This window comes from Lepidochelys kempii, chromosome 1 (genome assembly GCF_965140285.1).
Source record: "Lepidochelys kempii isolate rLepKem1 chromosome 1, rLepKem1.hap1, whole genome shotgun sequence".
Classification (NCBI taxonomy): Eukaryota; Metazoa; Chordata; order Testudines; family Cheloniidae; genus Lepidochelys; species Lepidochelys kempii.
This window is the reverse complement of record NC_136380.1, coordinates 288,019,505-288,041,888: the sequence shown is the minus strand read 5'-3', so window position 1 is coordinate 288,041,888 and position 22,384 is coordinate 288,019,505. Positions and strand designations below refer to the sequence as shown.

Below are 22,384 nucleotides of genomic sequence, written 5' to 3'. Positions count from 1 at the left end.
GATCAAATGGGGCAGCATCCTTAATGGGAGACTGCTGTGGAGGTAGGCGGTATTCATCAGGCATTCCTACTTTCCATAGGGATTCCTGAATCATAGTGGGGTTTTGTGCAGTGTCTGCACTCCCTACCCTGTGGTGTATGTAAAGTGCCCATCTTTGGATAGTCATCTTTTGTGCTACACCAGGTGGTAACTCTTTCCCTTCCAATATACGTTTAATGATTGGAAGAGGAGTGTGAATTGTGATGTCCTTATCCTGAGTTAATGCCTCAGTTTCTCTCAAGGCTGTGTAAGCTGCCAGAAGCACCTTCTCATAAGGTGTGTAGTTAGCCTGTGACCCTTGCCATGACTTGGAACCAAACTGAATTGGTCATCTGGGAGCAGTGTCACTTTCTTGCCAGAGAGCATAAGACATTCCAGTGGCTCCCAGAGTTAGGTACAAATGGAATGGGGCTTCAGGATGTATGGGACCCAGAGCCTGATAGGTGTGTATCTCCCCTATCAGTTGCCTGAGGGCTTCCTCATGGGCAGGAGCCCATTCCCAGGCAGCACTTTTCTTTAACAAATTGTACAATGGTCTGGCTATAATGGCAAAGCCAGGTACATGTTTTCTCCAAAACCCCAGGGTTCCCAAAATCTGTCTCAATTGATCTTTACTTTCAGGGGAGGGTGCCTGATTTAGCTCTTGCACAGTGTCATTAGGCACAGACCTCCTACCTCCCATCCATACAGTACCTAAGAATTTTATCTCTTGGGAGGGACCTTGGCATTTCTCAGCTGGTAACTCTAAATTAAGGACTTCTAGTGCTCCTTTGATTTGATTCATAGCCTCCTGTACCTCTTCTGAGGTTTTCCCACCTATTAAGATGTCATCAATGTATTGCACAGTTTGTACATTGGGTGGCAGTATAAGGTCATCTAGGACCTTTGCCAGTGCCCCATGGCAAATAGTGGGTGAGTGTTTAAACCCTTGTGGCATTCGGGTAAAAGTGTATTGTACACCTCTCCAAGTAAAAGCAAATCTTTCCTGGTCAGCTGGTTGCAAAGGGACCATGAAGAACATGTCCTTTACATCTAATACTGCTAGCCAGGGTTTATCCCAGGTTTGTATGGTGTTTACAATATCTGTTATGCTAGGGACTGCTGCAGTTAATGGTCCAGTGTTACTGTTTAGCTTCCTATAGTCTATAGTGAGTCTCCATTTGCCATTTGGTTTCTTGATGGGCCACACAGGAGAATTAAAGCGAGAGTGGGTACGAATTAAAATTCCTCGCTGTTCCAAATCTTTGATCAGGTCAGTAACAGGGCTTATGGCCTCAGCTAGGACATTATACTGCTTTGTGTTTGTTACTGTTGAGGGCGGGAGAGCAGGCGCGCTGCTAAGTTTACAGAATAGTGGGGAGGGCTTTCCTCTTTCAGGTGGGTGGCATGAGGAACAGAACTGACTCCAAAAGCCCATCTTTCCCCATTAATCCTTCCCTTCTTTCCTCTTAAAACGTCCATGCCCAGTATGTTGGCATTGCCCAAAATCACCTCATATTTTCGGGGCTGATGGTGGGGTTGCAATGGGATATCCAGTTTTATCTTAACTAATGGGTAAGTTATGGTACTGCCATTTACTCCTGTAACAAGTACCTGCTTTCCGCCAGTAGGTGGCGAGCCCTGAAAACTTTCTCGCTTAATCATGGACATTTGAGCCCCTGTATCCATTAAGAAAGGAATAATGTGTTTGTCATTTACAGTTACATGTATCCGGGGGTCTTTTGCTGTTGTTTTCTCCTCTTTGGATTTAAGCTGGTTTATTAGGAGAGGAGATTGACCCCCGCAAGCTAGTTTCCCTGCTCTGGTAACTCTTGCAGTTGCTGCAGCAATGGAGTATACCGGGTGTCTGCAGGTGGGGAAAGCGGAGAGAGCTGCAGAGGTGCACTGGGAGTAGCATTAGTTGTCTCCCAGTCAGCTCTTCTAAAGGTGATGAATAATTTTAGCCGCTCTGTGGGCAGTCCATTTATCACATCTCTGGGATAACCTAAAGCCAGACATTGTCTCCACAACTTGGCTCTAAGCTCCTTTTCCTCCTGGGTTGGCTCTCGCTTGTTTTTATGTCCTTTAGATGGTGCCCCCTTGTTTCCCTGAAGGGAACGCATCTTAGCTTTGCCTGTCAGTGCTCTGATGTCTCCGAATTCTCTAAAGTATGACACCAGAAGGTTTAGCAGTGCCCGAAAGGTACTGTTATGTGCTGCAGCTTCTGATCTAAGGGACAGTGCCATAGCCCTGTGGTTACTCGGAACTCCCTTAAGCAGGGGTCTGAGATCATCTACATCTACCTGACCCTCCCATGGGCTTTCATAGGCTAACTCTTGAGGGTTTTGGCCAAGCATGCTAATGACAGCCACAGTTAATAGAGCTGTTTTTACCTCATCTATGTTGGTCCAGTGCATTACTGTGGGTTCATCTCGGTCTGCTGGGTAAATTCCTCTTGCCCATCGACAAGCCAGAGACCAAAGTGTTTTAGGGGTGTTCCCCTCTGAGTGTTCCAGGAATATTCCTGCACCTAAGTTAAGGCGCTCAGTTTCTTGGGCTGTCAGGCATATATATCCACCCCCAGTGTCCCAGAGGCGGACCAGCCACTCTGTTATACCTTCCTCAGGCTTTTTAGCAAAATCTCCCTGGATTGTTTTTAACTCCATGGGAGTATATTGGCGGGTGGTAATTTTGGTAAAGTGTGTTGGAGCTTTACTCCCTTTTCCCTTTTTACCTCCCTTCTTTGTTTTTGAAGAGGTGGATGGATAATTGTCATCCCCTTCTTCATCCAGCTCTGCCCCACTCAAATTTTCCTCATGTTCTTCTGATTTGTGATGTGTGATAGCTGGTCTTAATTTTACAGAGGGACCTTCCTCCTCAGAGGAGGGGGACTCATTTGCTGAATCCCAAATGTCTCCATTCCATTCCTCAGGGTCTAGCCAGAGAGCAGTCTCAACTTTAGCCCGGTTGATACTGCGTGTTTTAGTCTCCAGCTTTTCCCTTCGTTCTATCCCTTCTTTCTCAATTAAGGGAAGTAATCTTTTCTGAAGATGTACCATATCCCTATTCAGTGTTCTTACTCTGGTATCTAAATTCTGGCATTCCTTTAACATTGAAATTTCTTTAATAATGATTAAAGTTGAAAGTGTTTCAACCAAATCCTGCTAACGCACCAAAAATTACTTTGAGACACTCGCATACTCTCGCTCACCTACATTTCTTTAAAGCTTCAAATCTTAATGACTGGGAAACAAATATTTAAGGTTTCCAGACAGCCCCTCACCACTGCTTTTTAATCTTTCATCACACACTTCTGTGCTATCTAACTTATCCCAGCAATCCAAGCATTGTGCTCTCCTGAGCTCACCAAAGCAGGACTCCATTCCTGCAGCTGTTAACAAGTCAATAAAAGGTTTTGATAGTCAGAATTTCCCCTTTTTGGTATAATGAGGATGGTGTACAACAGAGGGGAATGGAGGAAAGGGGATGTCTTTGAGCCACATGGAAAGCTTTAAGTTCCCTGCCTCCTCTTCTGTATGCTTAGTACCTTGCAGAATCGAGCCCTGTCTGGACCCAGTCCAGTTGAAGGAAAAAAAAAAAAAAAAAAGCATATGCTACAGGTGCTTTGCTGAATCAGAGCTAGAGTGCCCAATATCTCACAGGATCAAGTCCTCTGTATCTGGATTGCCTATACCTCCTTATTTCTCCTCCATGTCCCACCAGTGTACTGCCCCTATATCTATATCTATCTATCTATTTCTTACCCCAGAGTCTCCCTCTCCTATATCACCTTTCCAAGATGAATGAGCACAGATCCATATGCCAGTTGGCGCCTTGCCATGTTTCCTTTTAGTTGGGTATCCCTCTGTTCATGTCCCTACCTCTGGCTCAGCCCAGCAGTGGGAGTGTAAAGGTCTGTTTATTGTTAATTAAGTTTTTGTTTAAGGACAAAACTGCAGCTAAACTTTTGAAGTACTGTAATTTTAAAACATGCTTACCACACTTTGCAGAAAAACAACCTGGACTGAGAAGTAGTATGCAGAATTTCATGAGGATCTGAATTTTGGGGGAAGTTCCAAAGGGGTTGAAAATTGGGTTTATAAGGTGGAGTGGTCTTCAGCCTCAGTTAGTGATTACAACCACATATTTATGAGTGCAACTGGATCATGAGGTTGCTTGTGATGGTAGGGGGAAGGGCTCAACAGCCCCGGGGCTCACTTGTGGTTGATGTCGTATGTTCCTAAAAGCTTACGCTTCTGGGTTTCAGCTGGCCACCTGCAGAGGTCAGGAAGGGATTTCACCCCAAATATATTCTGGGAGCGTTTTTTAATCTCCTTCTGGATCATCAAGGATGGCCACAGCTGGAGATGGGGCATATGGGCCAGGGCTTTTAGATGGCACCAAGCATTCTCTCAGTCAGGTGCTTGTCTAGCTGGCCCTGGCTCACATGCTCAGGGTCTAACTGATTATCATAAATGGGATTGGGAAGGAATCCACCACCACCCCTCCCCCGCCCCCATCAGATTGGCAGCGATCTTGGGCAGGAGGATTTCACCTTCCTCTGCTGCATGGAGTGAGAGTCACTTGCCAGGATTATCTGGGTATATCTCACTTAATAATTTCCTTGCCACTGCAGGGAGCTTGGACATTGGTGCACCTCAGTCCCTCCTATTCAGCCTGTGGCACATAGTCTAGTCCCCTGTGGGCTGGTCCAATTTCAGTTGTGTTTTAGTGTATGGCAACTGAGTGGTGTTTATGGCCTGTGATGTATACTGGAAGTCAGACTAATGATCTGGTAGTCCCTTCTGGTGTTGAACTCTGATTCTGTGAAACTGCAAATACCCACTGCTTTTTGAATTATTCTTTACATATAGGAACAGAGCTGGAACCAGTGGAAGGGAATCCATATAGATGCATTTGGAAAATCAGTTGTTGGCGAATGGCAGAAGATGTAAGATAAATATTAAGTTGCTTGATATTGTTAATGGGTAAACTTTTTTCCCTGTAATCGAGGCTGACACTTATTCCCACACAGTTGAATCTACCCTTTGTGCTTGCATCTCAGGGGGATTTGTTTTTCAGTGTTTCTAAGAGGATTCCTCAAGTGTGTAGTATATTTGTGTATCCTAATTAATCTGTGAAACTGGCATCACGACTGAGGCAAATGGCTTAGGAAATGTCTAAAAAGGATTAGGTTTTTTTTAGGCATAAGAGTGAAACTGTAGATATTAGCTAAGATATAATTACAGGGACTGCTGATCTTCATTCTTTTTGGCATAAGAAGATGCACCGGGGTCAGGAAAAAATCTCACCTTTCTCCCAACTCAATATAGTATTGTCTAATAAGGTATCTTGGGGGTTGGAGGTATATTTAGCCCTTCATTGAAACGGCAGTCATTAACTATTCTTGAAAGCTGCTGAATTGATCCTGTTATAATGGATTGGTGTCTGGTAAAACTTCAAGTGATTATGAGGTTAAACAAGAACTCTAATAGAGATTTTTTTTTTAAATATATGTTTTAGGAGCAGTTTAATAGATATGAGAGAGCAATCTACGCAGCACTCAGTGGGAACCTCAAACAGGTATGTGATGCTTCATGTAAGATAAGTACTACTTCTGTGGTAAAAATGCATTTCTCTTTCTCATAGCTGAGAGCAGAATTTTAGATAGCTAGCACAGTCACTTGTGTAATGTTTGTAAAACCTTGTAAACAAGAAGATAGTAAACATGATAGACACCTTTACATCATTATCATATCTGAATTAAGCTAGCACAATCAAACTTTATAGGCTGTTTTGTTTGTTTTGCTGGCTATCAATAGAACCAATTCAGATTTTCCTGTTTTGGTCAGTCCAGATTTCTAGTATTTTTTGATAGCTACATTAAACTAGCTTTCTTATGAGCTGGAAGAGGACCTAATGTGTTATTTAGACCACCTCCCTGCCGATGCAAGAGTATTTCCCATTTATCTTCAGTGTTTTGTGTGGTCTAGTTTTAAGTCTTAACCAATAAACCCCTCACCGCCTGATGAGATTATTCTACAATCTAATCTTGCTGTCAGGCTTTTCCTGTATTCAGCCAAATTGTGTCTTTTTCAGTTGTTTCCCATTACTCCTTTTAACACCTTAAATTATCCTCCTTTTTTAACCTTGGTTTTAGACCTTTCACATATTTTTGGTGTGTCTTTCCCACTCCCATCTTTTTCATTTCCTCAGAATGTAATCCTTCCAATTCCTTAAGGTGGGCACTAAGTATGTTGGCTGAGTCATCTGGACCTGGGAAAAGACAGCTTTGTTCTAAATTTAACTGTAGCAACTCAAAGATCTGAGCATCATTGTTGACACATCAGCGAAAATCTCTGCTCAATGTGTAGCTGTAATAAAAACAAACAAGATGTTAGGATCCTCAAGGAAACAAATGGACAGTAGTACTGATAATATTTCTATTTATTCACATAATGGAATTATACGACCGTATCTGGGATATCCTGTTCAGTTCTGGTCACTGTCTCAAAAAGATATAGTAGAACACTTTTTCTGATCTTGCATGTGGGATTAGACTGGGCACATTCACCATCTGGGAGGGGAATGAGTGCTTGTTTTGAGGATTTTTGCATGTGGTATAACAGTTGAGATTGCAAGGGCATTTTGGAAGGGTGATTGAACTCCAGTTCAGCAACTAGGAAGGAAGAGCTGGGTCTGTGCACTTCTCAGTGGGGTTGTGGGCAGGCTCAGCAGCTGGGAAAGGGTGGATATCTTGTCGAGGGCTTGCTAGTAATATTGGTGCACCCATGACGACTGTTGTTCACATTTTTCTCATCAGCAATTTAAATAAAAATCCATGACTTAAATAGCAGCATGTCCATGATTGCTGCATGTCCCACGCACTCTTCCCTTTGATTCCTACAGTCCATCCTTTCCTTGGAGCCCAGAGGAAGCAAATGGGAGGCTGCCTTGGAGGTGGCTGAGCCCCTTTCCATGTAGGCATGAGATCCATGCAGGGAGTGTCCCCTGTGGCAGCCATGAGCACAGTCAAGCCCCAAGTCCAGGCCCCATTAACTAGTCTTGATTGTCCACTTCTGAATAATCTTTAGGTTGTTCTTTGCATCTGTTCCTACCTTTTGCTCTGAAACTTCGTAAGCTTTTGGTGGTTGAATATCAGGGATTCATTCTCTACTCAAGGGAGAGGAGTTAAGGGCCAATGTTGGCACAAGAATAAATGGATATAAACTGGCCATCAGTAAGTTTAGCCTTGAAATTAGATGAAGGTTTCTAACCATCAAAGGAGTTAAGTTCTGAAACAGCCTTCCACGGGGAATAGTGCAGGCAAAAAACCCAAAGTTTTAAGACTGAGTTTGCTAAGTTTATGAAGTTGATGCTATTGCAGGCAATCTCATAGGGCCTACCTGTGACTACTATTAGCACATATCTCCAGTGGCTGGTGATAGGCCACTGGATGGAGGCAGAGGGGAGCCCTCTGAGTTACTACAGAGGAATTTTTTCCCAGGTGTCTAGCTCAGGGGGTCTTCCCCACATTCTCAGGGTCTAGCTGATCGCCATATTTGGGGTCAGGAAGAAATTTCCCCCAGCTCAGATTGGCAGAGACCCTCAGGAGGAGTTTCACCTTCCTCTGCAGCATGGGGTATGAATCACTTGCTGGTCTAAACTAGAGTAAGTGGTGGATTCTCTATAACTTGAAGTCTTTAAATTAATATGTGAGGACTTCAGTAACTCTATTAGAGATTATGGCCCTGTTGCAGGAGTGGGTTGGTGAGGTTCTGTGGCCTGCAATGTGCAGGAGGTCAGACTAGATCATGATGGTCCCTTCCGGCTTTATAGTTTGAGTCTAAATAGAGGACATTCAGAAAGTGGAAAAGAAGAATGAATAGAGGTATGGACTGGCAGTTGTTTATGTTAGAGAGGAGATGAAGAAAAGGGGATGTGATAAAAGTATTCAAAATAATGATGGCATAGAGGAGGTAGACTGGGCCCTGGTCTTCACTCTTTGTATAATAGAACAGGGGGATGTTCAATAAAATTGAAAAGCATCAAATTTAAAACTGATAAAAGGCAAAACTTTTTAACACAATGTAGTAGTTGCTTGTGGAATTCATTGCCACAACATGTTGCTGATGCCAAGAGCTTAGCATGATTCAGGAAAGGATTAGGCATAAAGGCTGGAATTTTCAAATGAGCCTAAGGAATTTAGTGTACAAATCCCATTGACTCTGATTTGGATACCTTGCTCCTTTAGGTCCTTTTGAAAATCTGTGTAATATAGGTAGGAAGAACTTCCAGAAGTACAATACTAAGGATTAAAAATCTAAAAGAAACGAAGTGTTTTGGAACATACAGAAACCCTCATGATTCTGGGCATAATAAAACCAGCATCTAACTAATGGGGTTGGGTTACAGCAGGATTTCTTGTGCCTTTCTTTGAAGCATCAGAGGCCATTATTTGAGAAAGGATACTGGACTATATGGACCTTAGATGGGATCCCATATGGCCATTACATCTTCTGACATTTCTCTAGATCTGTTAATGCAGACTTTTTATTTTATTTTAACATGAAGCTTCTTCCAGTTTGTGATACCTGGGAAGATACAGTCTGGGCATATTTCCGGGTCATGGTGGATTCGCTGGTGGAGCAGGAAATCCGTACATCAGTAATGACCACAGAGGAACTGGAAGAGCTCCCTAGAGAGTATTTAGAAACAAAGTAAGTCTTTAGTACTATTGTGCCCTTTAACTTCAATAAAGGTCATATGTGATCTGTAGTCATTCGAGTTAACTGTTGCTGTACCTTCATTTTTCTCTTCTTTTGAAGCTGGACTTTAGAAAAGGTTTTTGAAGAACTCCAGGCTACAGACAAAAAGGTAAATACTTAATACAGAACTTCCAGTCAACATTTTTGTGTGTTTATATTGTCCCAGGGAACTGCTTTTAATCCAGTATTTAACAGAACGATCTCAAATATGCACTGGACTGAAGAAATCAATGGCAAGCTCTTTTTTAAAAAAAGAAAGTCATTTGGTTTTAATCTCCTTCTGAAAGGGTCTATTATAGATTTCCAAGCATTTTCTTGCCTCCACAGTAGATATTTTTTGAATGCAAATGAATTAAGTTGCAAAATTATTTCCTCCCCATCCCACCCCCCAGCCAGCCCCTTTGACAATGAAAGGAATACGGGCAACTTAAAAACCTGACCAATTCAAAAAATGAGGTACACTTGACCCCAACTTCCTCTGGCAAACTGGCTGACTATCAAGTGCTCTCAAATGTACGAAGTAGGAAACATGAAAAAAGAGAATTTTTTCTCAGATCTTGTTTCTTGTACCAATGTTAGATACAATTTTCATGTGTGATTTGGTTCAGTGTCCCTTTAAGAGGTTTCAGCTTTTGCATACTATTCATAGTATGAATCTGAACAATGTAAGTTTTTATTCACTTAAGTAGGTCACACATCCATAGTACCTTTAACATTCAGGGTATTAATTACCTTTTTTGCACAAGATTGGACTGAAGACCTATTTATTTATCCCCTGTTAAATATTCACTTGATAGCATGCATAGAAATATGATTTAACAAGCATACGCGTATATACACCCCTGCCTAGTTATCCCCACAATGTCACATTTGTGTTTTAAGACCTTTACAGTTGCTTCTCTAGTATGTTCCATGCATTAGTTCCTCAAGGCACACAGGCTTTTCTTTGTGTGTATATATGTCTGGGCTTCATTTTCTTGTCTGTCACTCTAGTAGTTTTGTGGAATCCGTTTTCTCTTACCTTTAGAATTGTATACATCTCCATCATGCTCTTTTATTCTCATTAAGAACACAAACATAGATTTTTTTTTTTCGAACAGCATTAATTTCTTAAACATCCTTTTCTTCCCCTTCCCCAATTCTTCCATTCTTTTCTTATGTGGCACCCATAGTATCTGACCGTACTCCAGGTGTATACTCTCCTGCACTTTGCACAGTACGCTATTCTCAGCATAGTTCTTTGATTCAGGTTAGCCTTCACCCTATTCATTTATGGGTAATATTGTATGGTGTATATGATTTTCACAGGAAATGTGAACTGTTTTTCAGAGAGTTTTAGAGGAAAACCAAGAACACTATCATGTGATTCAAAAGTTCATTATTTTGGGAGATGTGGATGGTAAGCTTTGTTTTGTGACTTTTTTTCAAAGGTCAATTCCTTTTATTATTTATAGTTACTTTTATGGGAACTTACAAGTGAAAATGTTTCCTAACTTCTAACTATGCGAACTCAGTTTGAAAGTCAAGCTGATTTCTAATCTGGCTTACATGATGCGAACAATAAAGATTCTACAATCAGAACTTTAGCTCTGCCTCCTCGACTAGTATTGACCTCAGCCAGTCCAAGCAGTAAAAAGTAGTAAAATATAATTTAGTCAGAAAAGTATGTAGATTCATATGAATACATCTGGGAAGAAGACTGGTGGAATAAAAATGTTGTCATTGTTCAGACTAGAACAGCATGTTGAGAGCTATGCTTTAATAAGACTGATATAGTCCTGTTGGAACATTCTAGCTCTCACGCTTTTTTTATTTGCTATATTTTACAAATACATTGTTTTGAAATATTTCTCAGCTGTTGTCTTCTCCCCCACTGTAAAGCTAATGTAGACATGAACTTTGTGGCTACAGGTTTGATGGATGAATTTAACAAATGGCTTTCCAAAGACAGAAGTGTGCTCCCAGGGCACCTCCTTCGGTTCATGACGCATCTTATTCTGTTTTTCCGCACTCTGGGACTGCAGACAAAGGTACATTCCATTTGTTTTATTTAATTATATCCTGCCTCTTGTCATGGAACCTAGGCTCACTGAATTTAAAATCTATCTCTCACACACACTGTACACAAATTATGGCAAATTGCTAATAAACTGCCCTGAACAGACCAGTTGTTAATCCTAGAATCCCAAAGTAACAATCAAAATCAGACAAAAAGTAAAGCAGTACAAAAAGACAGCCAAATACTAAATAAAATTAAATCTTACAGTGCTTGCCAAATTTTTGTCCAAGGAGAACAAATGCCGATCATAGGAGCCATTTACTGATCAAGACCCTACTGCCAAACTCCCTGTTTAGGCATTGGCATTAAGAGCATCTCCGCTACTATGACTATGAGGCAAGAAGAGGTCTCTCGGATAACTGGGTATAAGACCATTCAGGGTTTTGAAGACAGTGAGTAACAGCTGGAATTGCACCTGGCGCTATGGGTTCATAAGCGCCTCTACTTAAATAGAAAGCTGCTTCATTCTGCACCAGCTGAAGCTTTCAGGTATTCTTCAAGCGTAGTCCTAAGTATAGCACATTTGTCACCTAGCCTCTAGTTGACAGATATGGACTGACTAAGAAAGGAGTAGTTGTAGCCTCATAGAATCATAGAAATAAGGGCTGGGAGGGATTCAAAAGTCATCAAGTCCAACCCCCTGTTTTGAAGAAGGGCCAAGTAAACCTAGACCATTCCTGACGGGTGTTGGGCCATCCTTTTCTTAAAATCCTCTAGTAATGGGGATTCCACAATGTCCCTTAGAAGCCTATTCCACAATTGAACTACCCTTCTAGTTAGAAAGTTTTTCCTAATACGTAACCTAAATCTCCCTTGCTGCAGATTAAGCCCATGACTTCTTGTCCTAACTTCAGTGAACACAGACATCTGTCGTTCTCTGACAGCCATATGCAGTCACAGATAATAAAAAGCACTGTGAACTGCTGCCTGCAAATGTAGAAACCCCAGACTACAAACCATTTTGGCAAAAGACAGTCATGTATCCTTATTAACTGACGTTGATGCCATTTCATCCCATTCTTCTAGATGTTTTCTCATAACTACAATCATCCCTTTAATCTTGTCAGGATTTCAGTCAAAGCCAGTTTGCATTCAGCTAAGTCTTTCTCAGCCAGACACTGGGAAAGTAGTAAAAACAGATCTAAAGCTGCACTAAACTAGGTATCAACCTACTATAGTTACTGCAGGGGCAACTTCACAGTAGTAAGTTAGGAGGAAAAATGAGTAGTTGAATACTACACTCTGAGGGGAAAGAGTGAACTTGATTAAGGGCCACTCCAACAACCCTCACTGAATCCCACAAAGAAGATGCAGTTTTGCAAACTCTTGTGATTTTTTTTTTTTAAAGCTGCAGGTCCTGGAGGCATGTTTTTAGCACGAGATTCTCATTTTATGGTTTAGAGACAAGTTTGCAAATGTGATTTGAGTGTGTATCCCAAAAGGTCAAAATCCATAAAAACTCAATTTTTTAAATTTTTAAAAAAAAATCTTAAGACGTGTGGGGGGGCATGACTCATAACTAGGCCCTACCAAATTCATGGTCCATTTTGGTCAATTTCACAGTTGTGGGATTTTAAAAATCGTAAATTTAATGATTCTAGCCGTTTGAATCTGAAATGTCAGGGTGTTGTGCTGTAGGGGTCCTGACCCAAAAAGGAGTTGAGGGGGTCACAAGGTTATTGTATGGTAAGGTTGCGGTGCCACTACCCTTACTTCTGCGCTGCTGTTGGTGGCGGCGCTGCCTTCAGAGCTGTGCAGCTGGAGAGTGGTGGCTGCTGGCCGGGAGCCCAGCTCTAAAGGCAGAGCCGCCGCCAGCAGCAGAGCAGAAGTAAGGATGGCCTGGTACGGTATTGCCACCCTTACTTCTGTGCCGCTTTCAGAGCGGGGCACCCGGCCAACAGCCGCCACTCTCCAGCTGCCCAGCTCTGAAGGCAGTGCAGAAGTAAGGGTGGCAATACCATGACACCCCCCCCAAGTAACCTTGCAACCCCCTCCCCCCTTGCAACTTTCTTATGGGTCAGGACCCCCAATTTGAGAAATGCTGATCTCCCCTGTGGTATCTCTCTAGTATAGGTTAAAGCACACACAAGACCAGATTTCATGGTCTGTGACGTGTTTTTCATGGCTGTGAATTTGGCAGGGCCCTTCTGAACTTGTTTGGGTTGGGAATACTGGAGATGTCAAAACCTCAATCAGCAGTATCCAAAGCTACTGATATTGAATAAAATCCACATGTACAGCTTTAGCTTTAGTCTTTAAGGTACCACCGGACTCCTCGTTGTTTTTGTGGATACAGACTAACATAGCTACTGCTCCGAGCTTTAGCCTAGTCAGTCAGCAGGATGAGATCAGCCATCATCAATAGCAGTACAGTCAATCCAAGGTCAGAAACCAGACTGGTATCAAGTATCCGGGGGTAGCTGTGTTAATCTGTATCCACATAAACAACAAGGAGTCCTGTGGCACCTTAAAGACTAACAGATTTATTTGAGCATAAGCTTTCGTGGGTAAAAACCCCACTTCTTCAGATGCATGGAGTGAAAGTTACAGATGCAGACATAAATATTCTGACCCATGAAGAGAAGGGAGTACCTCACAAGTGGAGAACCAGTGTTGACAGGGCCAATTCAATCAGGGTGGATGTAGTCCACTCCCAATAATAGATGAGGCGGTGTCAATTCTAGGAGAGGCAAGGCTGCTTTTGTAATGAGCCAGCCACTCCCGGTCCCTATTCAAGCCCAAATGAATGGTGTTAAATTTGCTAATGAATTTTAGTTCTGCTGTTTCTCTTTGAAGTCTGTTTCTGAAGGTTTTTTTTGTTGTTGTTGTTCAAGTATAGCTACTTTCAAATCTATTCTAGACTATACAGGAAGATTGAAGTGTTCTGCCACTGGTTTTTGTGTGTTACCATTCCTGATGTCCAATTTGTATCCATTTATTCTTTTATGTAGGGACTGTCTGGTTTGGCCAATGTACATGGCAGAGGGGCATTGCTGGCACAGGATGGCATATATCACATTAGTAGACATGCAGGTGAATGAGCCTCTGATGGTGTGGCTGATGTGGTTGGGTCCTATGATGGTTATGGGGAGTAGATATGGGGACAGAGAAGGCAACGAGGTTTGCTACAGGGATTGGTTCCTGGGTTAGTGTTTCTGTGGTATGGTGTGTAGTTGCTGGTGAGTATTTACTTCAGGTTTGGGGGCTGTCTGGCCTGTCTCCCAAGGTCTGTGAGAGGTGAGGGATCATTTTCCAGGATAGGTTGTAGATCGTTGATGATGTGCTGGAGAGGTTTTAGCTGGGGGCTGTATGTGATGGCCAGTGGTATTCTGTTGTTTTCCTTGTGGGGCCTGTCCTGTAGGAGGTAAATGGACATAAATCATTCCTGATGTGTGGGAACACACTCAAGCCAGTGGGAGAACACTTCAATCTTCCTGGACTGTGTGTGTCTAATGGCTGAGCACTAAAATCCCCAGAGCATTTTCAAAACCTCATTGGGACCAGGGGACCACCAGCCTCCAAGAGCAGACCATAGAAAGAGCTTGCTTGCAGTGAGTAAATTACTGAAGCAGTGATATTCAGCTAGCTCTGTGTCTGCATCTAACTGTGGCAATCTTATGAGTGCAATGGGAAAAATGGCAAAAAGAGATGCATAGTTGCTTTTGCTGCTATTTTACTTAAAATTAAAATCTCTTTTTCTCATTAAGGAGGAAGTCTCTGTTGAAATCTTAAAGACCTACATTCAGGTAAGCTTTCAAAAGGATAGGGGCTTTTTCTGCCCTGTTCAGCTATGGTTAGGGGTGAGGGAATAAAAGGAAACTTTAAAGTTACTGTAGCATATTTTAATGCAACAAATGAAAATGCTTAAGGAAGAGCTAAGAAAAGTATTTGATGCATCCTACTAGATGCACAGGAACTCACTTGCACATACCAGAGCTTGTGTTAGCAATGCGTAGGGGCATGTCTATGCTTACCAGTGATTGATGCTGCAGCAATCGAGCCACCTGCTAAATCGACTGCAGATCATTCTCCTGTCAACTCCGGTATTCCACCGGAACGAGAAGCGTAAGGTAAGTGAACAGGAGAGTGTTTCCTGTCAACCCAATGCAGTGCAGACACTGCAGTAAGTCAACCTAAGCTACGTCGACTCCAGCTACCTTATTCACATAGCTGGAGTTGCGTAACTTAGGCTGACTTACCCCCATAGTGTAGACAAGGCGTAAGTGAGAACCAGTTTGACAGACCCCTGCTTGTAAATGAAGATCCAATAGAATCTTTTTGTCAAATCTTGTTTTTTAGAAATTTGGTGTTCAGCATTCTGATACTCATCATGATGGGGGGGCAGGGTATATATGTAAAAAATATAAACAGGGAATATAGAATGTGTTCTGTACAGAAGCATATTCATTACCATTATATTTAATACTTATTTTTATTCTGCAGCGGTTGATAAGTGAGAAGCACACAGATCTAATAGCATTTTATGTCAGCCACTTACCTCAGGAGCTAGCTGTTGCTCAATATGCTGTATTTTTGGAAGATGTCACTGAAACTGAGCAACGGCACCACTGCCTTGAACTAGCAAAGGAAGCAGGTAAGAAATGCTGATGTTAGCCTTATAAGCTTTTTCTGCCTGACGATGTTACCTTTCAGAAACATTAGTTCCATTATTACTGATCCCAGTTACACAAATGTTGGTCAGTTTTTACTATTTTCAGTTACACAAAATTTACATCATTTTTGTGAACAGTTACATTTTTCGGACTGGCCTGTGTTTCAGGAGGATCAGTCTATCTTTATAGCTGTTTCCTGGAATTGAATTTTTCTTTCTAAATTAACTTGTTACATTTTTTTTAATATGCAGTCACTTCCGAACCAGACAGGAAACAAAAATGCCAAGTTAACTGCCTGACTGATCCATGATATCCTTATTTTTGCAATGAGTTGGCCAAGGCTTTTGTGATTCCTACACAGGCCTGAATTAAGGAGCACGCAGCGAAGGCTCTTGTCAGACCCATATGACGACTCAGGCTTTGGCAGAGCTGTGAAGCTCGCTGTCCCTCTCTCATCCTGCTTACAGTGCGGCTTTCTGATCATCCATTGTGGTTGTAAAATTAACATACAACCTTTCCTTTCCTCTCCTCCCTACTGAACAAAGAACTCCAGCTAACTGGCCAGCTGTCACGTTCTAACTGGAATCTCTTGCGCAGAAGTATCTTTACTGTGGTGCTGTCTAATGTGTTGGTCAATGCAGCTTTTATGTATGTCCTCTGCTCATAAATATACTTTCATCCAGGAAATATTCTGCCTCCTTTTTGGTTTTTTTTTCTGAAACAGTGCATCTTATTTAGAAAACAAGACAATATAGCAATATAAGTATACTTCCTTTTATATTCATAATTGGAAGGGTGTCTGTTTTTTTTCTTTAGCATTTTTATTCCAGAGACAACTTAGCAAAGATAACCTCTCTTCCCAAACAAGTTACTAATACGAAAGCACTGCTGTGAGGTTCCCTTAGTCTAGACTATTATAGCAGTTGTGTTGCCTCGTTTAGTCCAGGGTTCTGGGAACAGCTGGATCTTAAAAAATGTGCCTATATATCAGTCCTACTACACAGACTGAGAAGCATACTTAAACTTTAATTGTTTTACTGTCCCTTCCCACTGTTCTTGATTTTTTTCTTTAAAAACTCAATTGTCATTCTCTTTAATGCTGATGGTCAGTTTTGCATTTCAAGATCATACAGGTCAGCCTTGCAGTGAGCACAGTCATATAAGAATGACAATCACTAAAATAAAATGATCAATACACTTCCTATAAAAATTGATTAAATATTGGTATATAATTTTATCTTAAACTTAGGTCTGGATGTTGCAACCATAACAAAAACTGTTGTTGAAAACATTCGCAAGAAAGATACTGGCGAGTTCACTCACCATGACCTTGCACTAGATGCTGGAACAACAGAGGTAAATATCTATGTACAGATTTCAGCCAGCAATACAAAAATTCCAGTGTGCAGTATTCATGAACAAGACTCTCTTTACCTACAGTGTGCATATTTTTGTTTTCAAGCAAATGCAGAAAGCATGTGCAAGAGAGAGTGACACTTACTTTGCGGGGGGGAGGGGGGAGGTAGGCAAAGAGTTGAAACAAGTGAATTCATATTGTGGGTTTGGTTTTTGCATATCTTGATCTTTCATGGCTGCAGTATGTGTTGAGTATATCCACTCTTCAGAGAGTAAATAGTAAATGGAGATTAAGTCAATAACACGCCTCTGGGAAAGATGTGAAAGTGGTGAAGAGCTTTTTATAAATTTTGGAAAACTAAATCTTCATCCTGATGTAAGAGTGTGCATTTGTTCAGTCTGTCTTCTCCATCTCAAGAACAAGTCTTTGATCTGACCTTCACTTTAGCACATGACTGACTGGCATATCTAAATTAAAGTGGAAAATGAAAACTTGCCTCCTGCCTTAGGTTCCTCGTCAACACCACTCAACAGCAGCTATGCAGTACTTTGGTGATCAATTCTGTAATTAGCCATGAACTCACTTCCCACAGTATGGTATGCGAGCAACTGGCCAAGTGGAGCTAGAGGAACCATTTGGCAAATATGTACTATTTCAGTCTGTCCAAGAAACTCTTAACTTTTAAAGAAAGAGAGAGCAAGATTTTGAAGTGCAAATCAGCAGCTTGTCCGGTGGATAGTAATTAACTGAAACTTTGACTGGAATAGATTTTGGGTGGAATTAGGATACCAGAGAGAGTTTTTCCAAATGTTTTTGGTAGTAAAACTGTGGTTAAACCAGTCTACCATAAGCGTCCCGTAATGCTGTCTGGAGACTTCTTCATAGGACGCTATTTAATATCCAGAACCAAGTGTATTTAACAATTTGCTTTATCCTTGAAAAAGATCTTAAGTCTAATAAGTGTGCTTTTACAGGAAGATCGCTTGAAGATTGATGTGATTGACTGGCTGGTATTTGATCCTGGACAGAGGGCTGAAGCACTTAAGCAAAGCAATGCTATAATGAGGAAGTTCTTGGGTATTATCACTTTACAGATTTTATTTGGGTAGTAGATTTTAACATAGTCTCATTGACGGTTAGTCTCAGCAATCTAAGAACGTTAGATTTGGGCTAAAATCATATAGCTCATTAAAGAGCATGACTAGGACAGTGAAGAGGGCAAGTATCCTCCATCGTGAAATTATAGCAAAATTGTATCATAAGTTTGTCACCAGCATTAACCAATTTTGTAACAACATTATAAAAGTACTGAAATTCTAAATCGCATTGTCACAGCATCCAAGAAACATGAAGCAGCAAAAGATGTGTTTGTGAAGATTCCACAAGATTCCATAGCAGAAATATACAATCAGTGGGAGGAACAAGGAATGGATAGTCCGCTGCCAGCTGAAGATGACAATGCTATAAGAGAGCATTTATGTATCAGAGCATACCTGGTAAGAATCAAATACACTAAATGTTGGGTACTTGAAATCACTTACGGGTAACTATAATTTTCGCCTCTTATTTTAGGATTGGAAATGGCTCTAGAGAAGCATGTACATATTTGAGCAAATGTGCACTGTAGTTGAAATGTTACAAAGTGGTGCTGTTTTTCTGCACTGTTGACAAATGTTGACTCTTGAGTAACTTGGGAGAAGCAAGATGTGCTAAATTCTTCTATTGTAAAAACTTAACAAGGCGATCAGTGTAACTTGAGCAATTCACAGATCAAAATCTGAGTAGCAATCTTTAGCAAATGTTTTTTTCCAATGCAATTTAGGAAGCCCATGAAACGTTCAATGAGTGGTTTAAACACATGAACTCAGCTCCACAGAAGCCTACTTTGCTGACACAAGCAAGCTTCACTGAGAGAGTGGCCCATGAACATAAAGAGAAGAAGTATGAGGTATACAGAATGCGTAGATGTTAGTCTCAAAGTTTGTCGACAAAGTATTTTGAAATGTAAAAATAATCACATAAATACTCTACATTCCAATAGTCCCTGTTTCAGAGGGACAGTCCACTTTTAATACAGTAGAAATGTACTAATTCACATTGATTGGGAGATCCATTTTATGAATTACTGAATTTTGAATACTGAAAATGAATTTAAAAAATCAAACCTAGTAAAGCACTCCTATATTTATATAAAGCGCGCCTATATTTTACAACTGTATTTAATCTTTCTTATAGTACATCATAATATACTAGAAAATATTCTATTGTATAATTTTGTAAAAATATTCAGTCTTAGTAATACGAGACCTCACTACTACATTCTGCTAATAAATCTTCACTGGAAAGTGAGGGAGAATGCTGTTTTGTGTGATGATCTATTGTATTTTACTACCCTCTTATAAAAGATGTTGCAGGTTTTTCTCACCAAAAGACCCTCTTTATAGACTTCACCTGTTGACAAGTACAAAATATACTGTAGGTTGTTTAATTGAAACCTGCAATCTTGTTCTGGAGATATGGTAAAATAAGTTGTCAAAATATTATCATCTTCCTCTTATGGCTGTGCCTGCTTCAAAACTCTCTGTTTAACTCTCTTTATGTAGGTAATTAAGCATGCATGATGATGTCTATTAGCAGCTGGCATTTCAGCCAACAGCTAAAATTTAAGATTTGTATTTAGAATTAGATCTGTCAATGTCTATACGTCATTAAAATATCTGTTCTGTTAAAATAGGCCTTGGATATTCTGTTTACTCTGTTTTTCTCCTTCAGATGGATTATGGTATTTGGAAAGGTCTCTTGGATGCTGTAACAGCTGATGTGAAAGAGAAAATGTACAATGTCTTGCTATTTGTTGATGGAGGATGGATGGTTGATGTCAGAGAGGTAAAATGCACTCTTGTACCCCAGAACAGGCCTCCAAAAAGCTGTTTCTACCCAACAATAGGAGATATTAGTGCTTCCCAGTCTCACTTGCTGTTGCTGCTCAGTTACAGTTCACTCTGGTGACTTGACTATCACCATGAATGGATTTTTTTCCCCATGGTTGGGAATATGAGAATTGCCCCCATCAAGTCCAGATTCCTGTCTCTGACAGTGTTTAGTACCAGATTCATCAGAGGAGGTATAAGAAACCGTGTAGTGAACATCTAAAGAATAGCATGCTCACAGGAGTAGTTTCTTCCAAACTCCTTCAACTAGAAGCTGGCTTCCGCATTGCTTGCGATCAGAATGTGAATTTGCAGGACAAATCTACCTGAAAGAAGTTTACACAATACATTAAATATGGTTGGAAAACATGGACTGCTTTAACTGGACACAGGCAAAATGTGGAGATGGCAACCAGTCTACACTTAGGGAAATACCCTATTATGAAACTTAATTTTCTTTTTTGTGTTAAATTTTTAGGGAAAATCATTTTCTTTGCAATACAATAACCATTTGTAAACTGATTTTAAGTCTTCAAAACTTGTAAATATGTGTTATTTCCACTATATTTTGCTGCATTACTTTTCCCCCCTGACCGTTAGAATTGGGCAGAAGTACTGTTGTTTTGAGGACAATATAATAAAACCTAGTAAAGGAATGTACTTGTAACTAACACATGCTTTTCTATGGTAAGGATGCTGAAGATGACCCTGAACGAACACATCAGATGATCTTGCTGCGAAAACTGTGCCTGCCTATGATTTGCTTTCTACTTCATACAGTTTTACACAGCACCAGACAGTACCAGGAATGCCTGAGACTAGCTGATGTGGTCGCTTCAGAGCGACACAAGCTCTATGTGGTGAGACAAAGCTCAAAATCACTTATTTATTTGCATTTTAAATCTAATTTAAAGAAATCCACAATTGTTTAGTAAATTTAAAACTACAGAATGTGTGTTTGTAAATGAAGTCATGAAGCTACAGTTAGAAAAACAAACACTAGGTCATACTGTTTAATCCTGTTACTTGCAGCAGTAAAGGATTTCCTGACACAGTTAACATTTTATGTGAGTTTTTTGCTATGCTTTCTTTCAGAGTTGATAAGGGCCATGAGAATTACACAGAAAATATTAAGATAACCAATATATCATTCTTCTGCATGGTGCCATTTGTATGGTTTTGGTGTGGTTTTTTTTGTTTTTTTTTTTTAATTGTAATCAAGATTTATTACCCTGCCATTACATTTCATCGGTGGTAGAGATCTTATTGACCCAGTACTCACTGATACAGTGTGTCAGGGCTTTTGTAAATTTAATGCCTTTATGTTTCTAGTCCTTATGGCTGTGAAAAAATCTTTTTCCATTGTGAATCAGTAACGGATTGCCTTGCAGAGTTTGCAGGTAAACCATCAGCTGTAAGAGCTATGACCTGCTCAATTCAGTTGGTATGGACTCTGAAGCCTAGTGACAACAAACATATATGTTAATATTGCCTATTTCCCTGCTGATCTTTCTAGTGGAAACATCAAGCTGTTTTGAGTTAGTGAGTGGGTTTTGAGGTTGGTTGTTTGACTTTGCATACTCTGTCACTCTCTTCCAATCCTGACACCTGATCATGGAGTTCTTTTTTCTAACCTATTTGTCAGACCAAGTGTTGAGAGTGCCTAGACATAAGTTAAGCAGCATACTTAAACCACTGTTTACTTGCAGATCTGTCTCCTCTGTAAAGAAGATATGATCTCATGTATATATCTTTTATTTTTAGGTGTTTTCTAAGGAAGAACTCAGAAAGCTGCTACAGAAGCTGAGGGAGTCTTCTCTAATGCTTTTGGACCAGGGTCTTGATCCTCTGGGATATGAAATACAATCATAGTTCTACCATTCTAGTTATTGACAGGAACTTTTGAATGGCAAGTCCCCATTTATAAATGGGAAGTCTGGACATCCTGTTCTGTTTGAAAAATACATACATTTTTGGGGTAGTAGTGTCTTTTGTAAAATTAAACTCAGATTTGAATATCTGTGTTTGGAAAAATGCCGACTAAATACTTGATGCAAGTTGATATACAGTCTTTTTCTTAAATGTTTTTCCAATAAAATTGCTTCATAAGCAGAAACCCTATTGTTTGTTGATTCTAACATAAAAATGTACATTAGGGCCCCAATGCTGCAAGTGACTCCAAATATGTGAACAGACCCCTTCACTTAATCAGGCAATTCCAAAGGAGCCACTTGTGGACTGGAACTGTCAGCCACCAGCAGAAGAATGTCCAGAAGCCATGATCCCTCAGTTGAGGAAGAAGACTGTGCTGGTTAACAAACTGACCTGGTTTAGAAACTAAGTGAAGGCAGCTATAAACATAATATATATTAAAATAAATGGAATAATGGAGAAGTTGATAGTAAGAAATCAGAAGTTAGGAATTCTAGAAAACTGATAGAGAAGCAAAGGAACACAAGGAGAAATCTATGGCCAGCAGAGTTAAGGACAATAAAAAGGAGTTTCTTAAATATATTGGGAACAAAAATAATCCTGACAATTGGTATTGTACCATTACTAGACAGAAATGGTAGAATTATCATAATGATGCAGAAAAGGCAGAAGTGTTCAATAAATATTTCTGTTCTGTTTTTGGGGGG

At 40.5% G+C, this 22,384-nt stretch overlaps 1 protein-coding gene across 4 annotated transcripts in view; it reads left to right on the top strand.

The window, feature by feature from the left end:
- Positions 1-21,870, top strand: part of NUP107 (nucleoporin 107) — a 48,789-nt gene extending 26,919 nt beyond the window's left edge. For 2 of the 4 annotated variants that reach the window (XM_073327831.2, XM_073327832.2), the window contains 15 exons: positions 4,893-4,969; positions 5,542-5,601; positions 8,593-8,738; positions 8,847-8,895; positions 10,116-10,185; positions 10,698-10,816; positions 14,553-14,591; positions 15,289-15,439; positions 16,708-16,814; positions 17,790-17,892; positions 18,151-18,311; positions 18,638-18,763; positions 19,588-19,701; positions 20,438-20,605; positions 21,510-21,870. In XM_073327831.2, coding sequence (XP_073183932.1) covers positions 4,893-4,969; positions 5,542-5,601; positions 8,593-8,738; positions 8,847-8,895; positions 10,116-10,185; positions 10,698-10,816; positions 14,553-14,591; positions 15,289-15,439; positions 16,708-16,814; positions 17,790-17,892; positions 18,151-18,311; positions 18,638-18,763; positions 19,588-19,701; positions 20,438-20,605; positions 21,510-21,617 — 1,598 coding nt within the window. In that variant the 3' untranslated portion in view covers positions 21,618-21,870. The remainder of the gene's footprint in view (positions 1-4,892; positions 4,970-5,541; positions 5,602-8,592; positions 8,739-8,846; positions 8,896-10,115; positions 10,186-10,697; positions 10,817-14,552; positions 14,592-15,288; positions 15,440-16,707; positions 16,815-17,789; positions 17,893-18,150; positions 18,312-18,637; positions 18,764-19,587; positions 19,702-20,437; positions 20,606-21,509) is intronic. The other 2 variants (XM_073327833.2, XM_073327834.2) reach the window with 2 other exon arrangements.
- Positions 21,871-22,384: the final 514 nt, after the last annotated feature.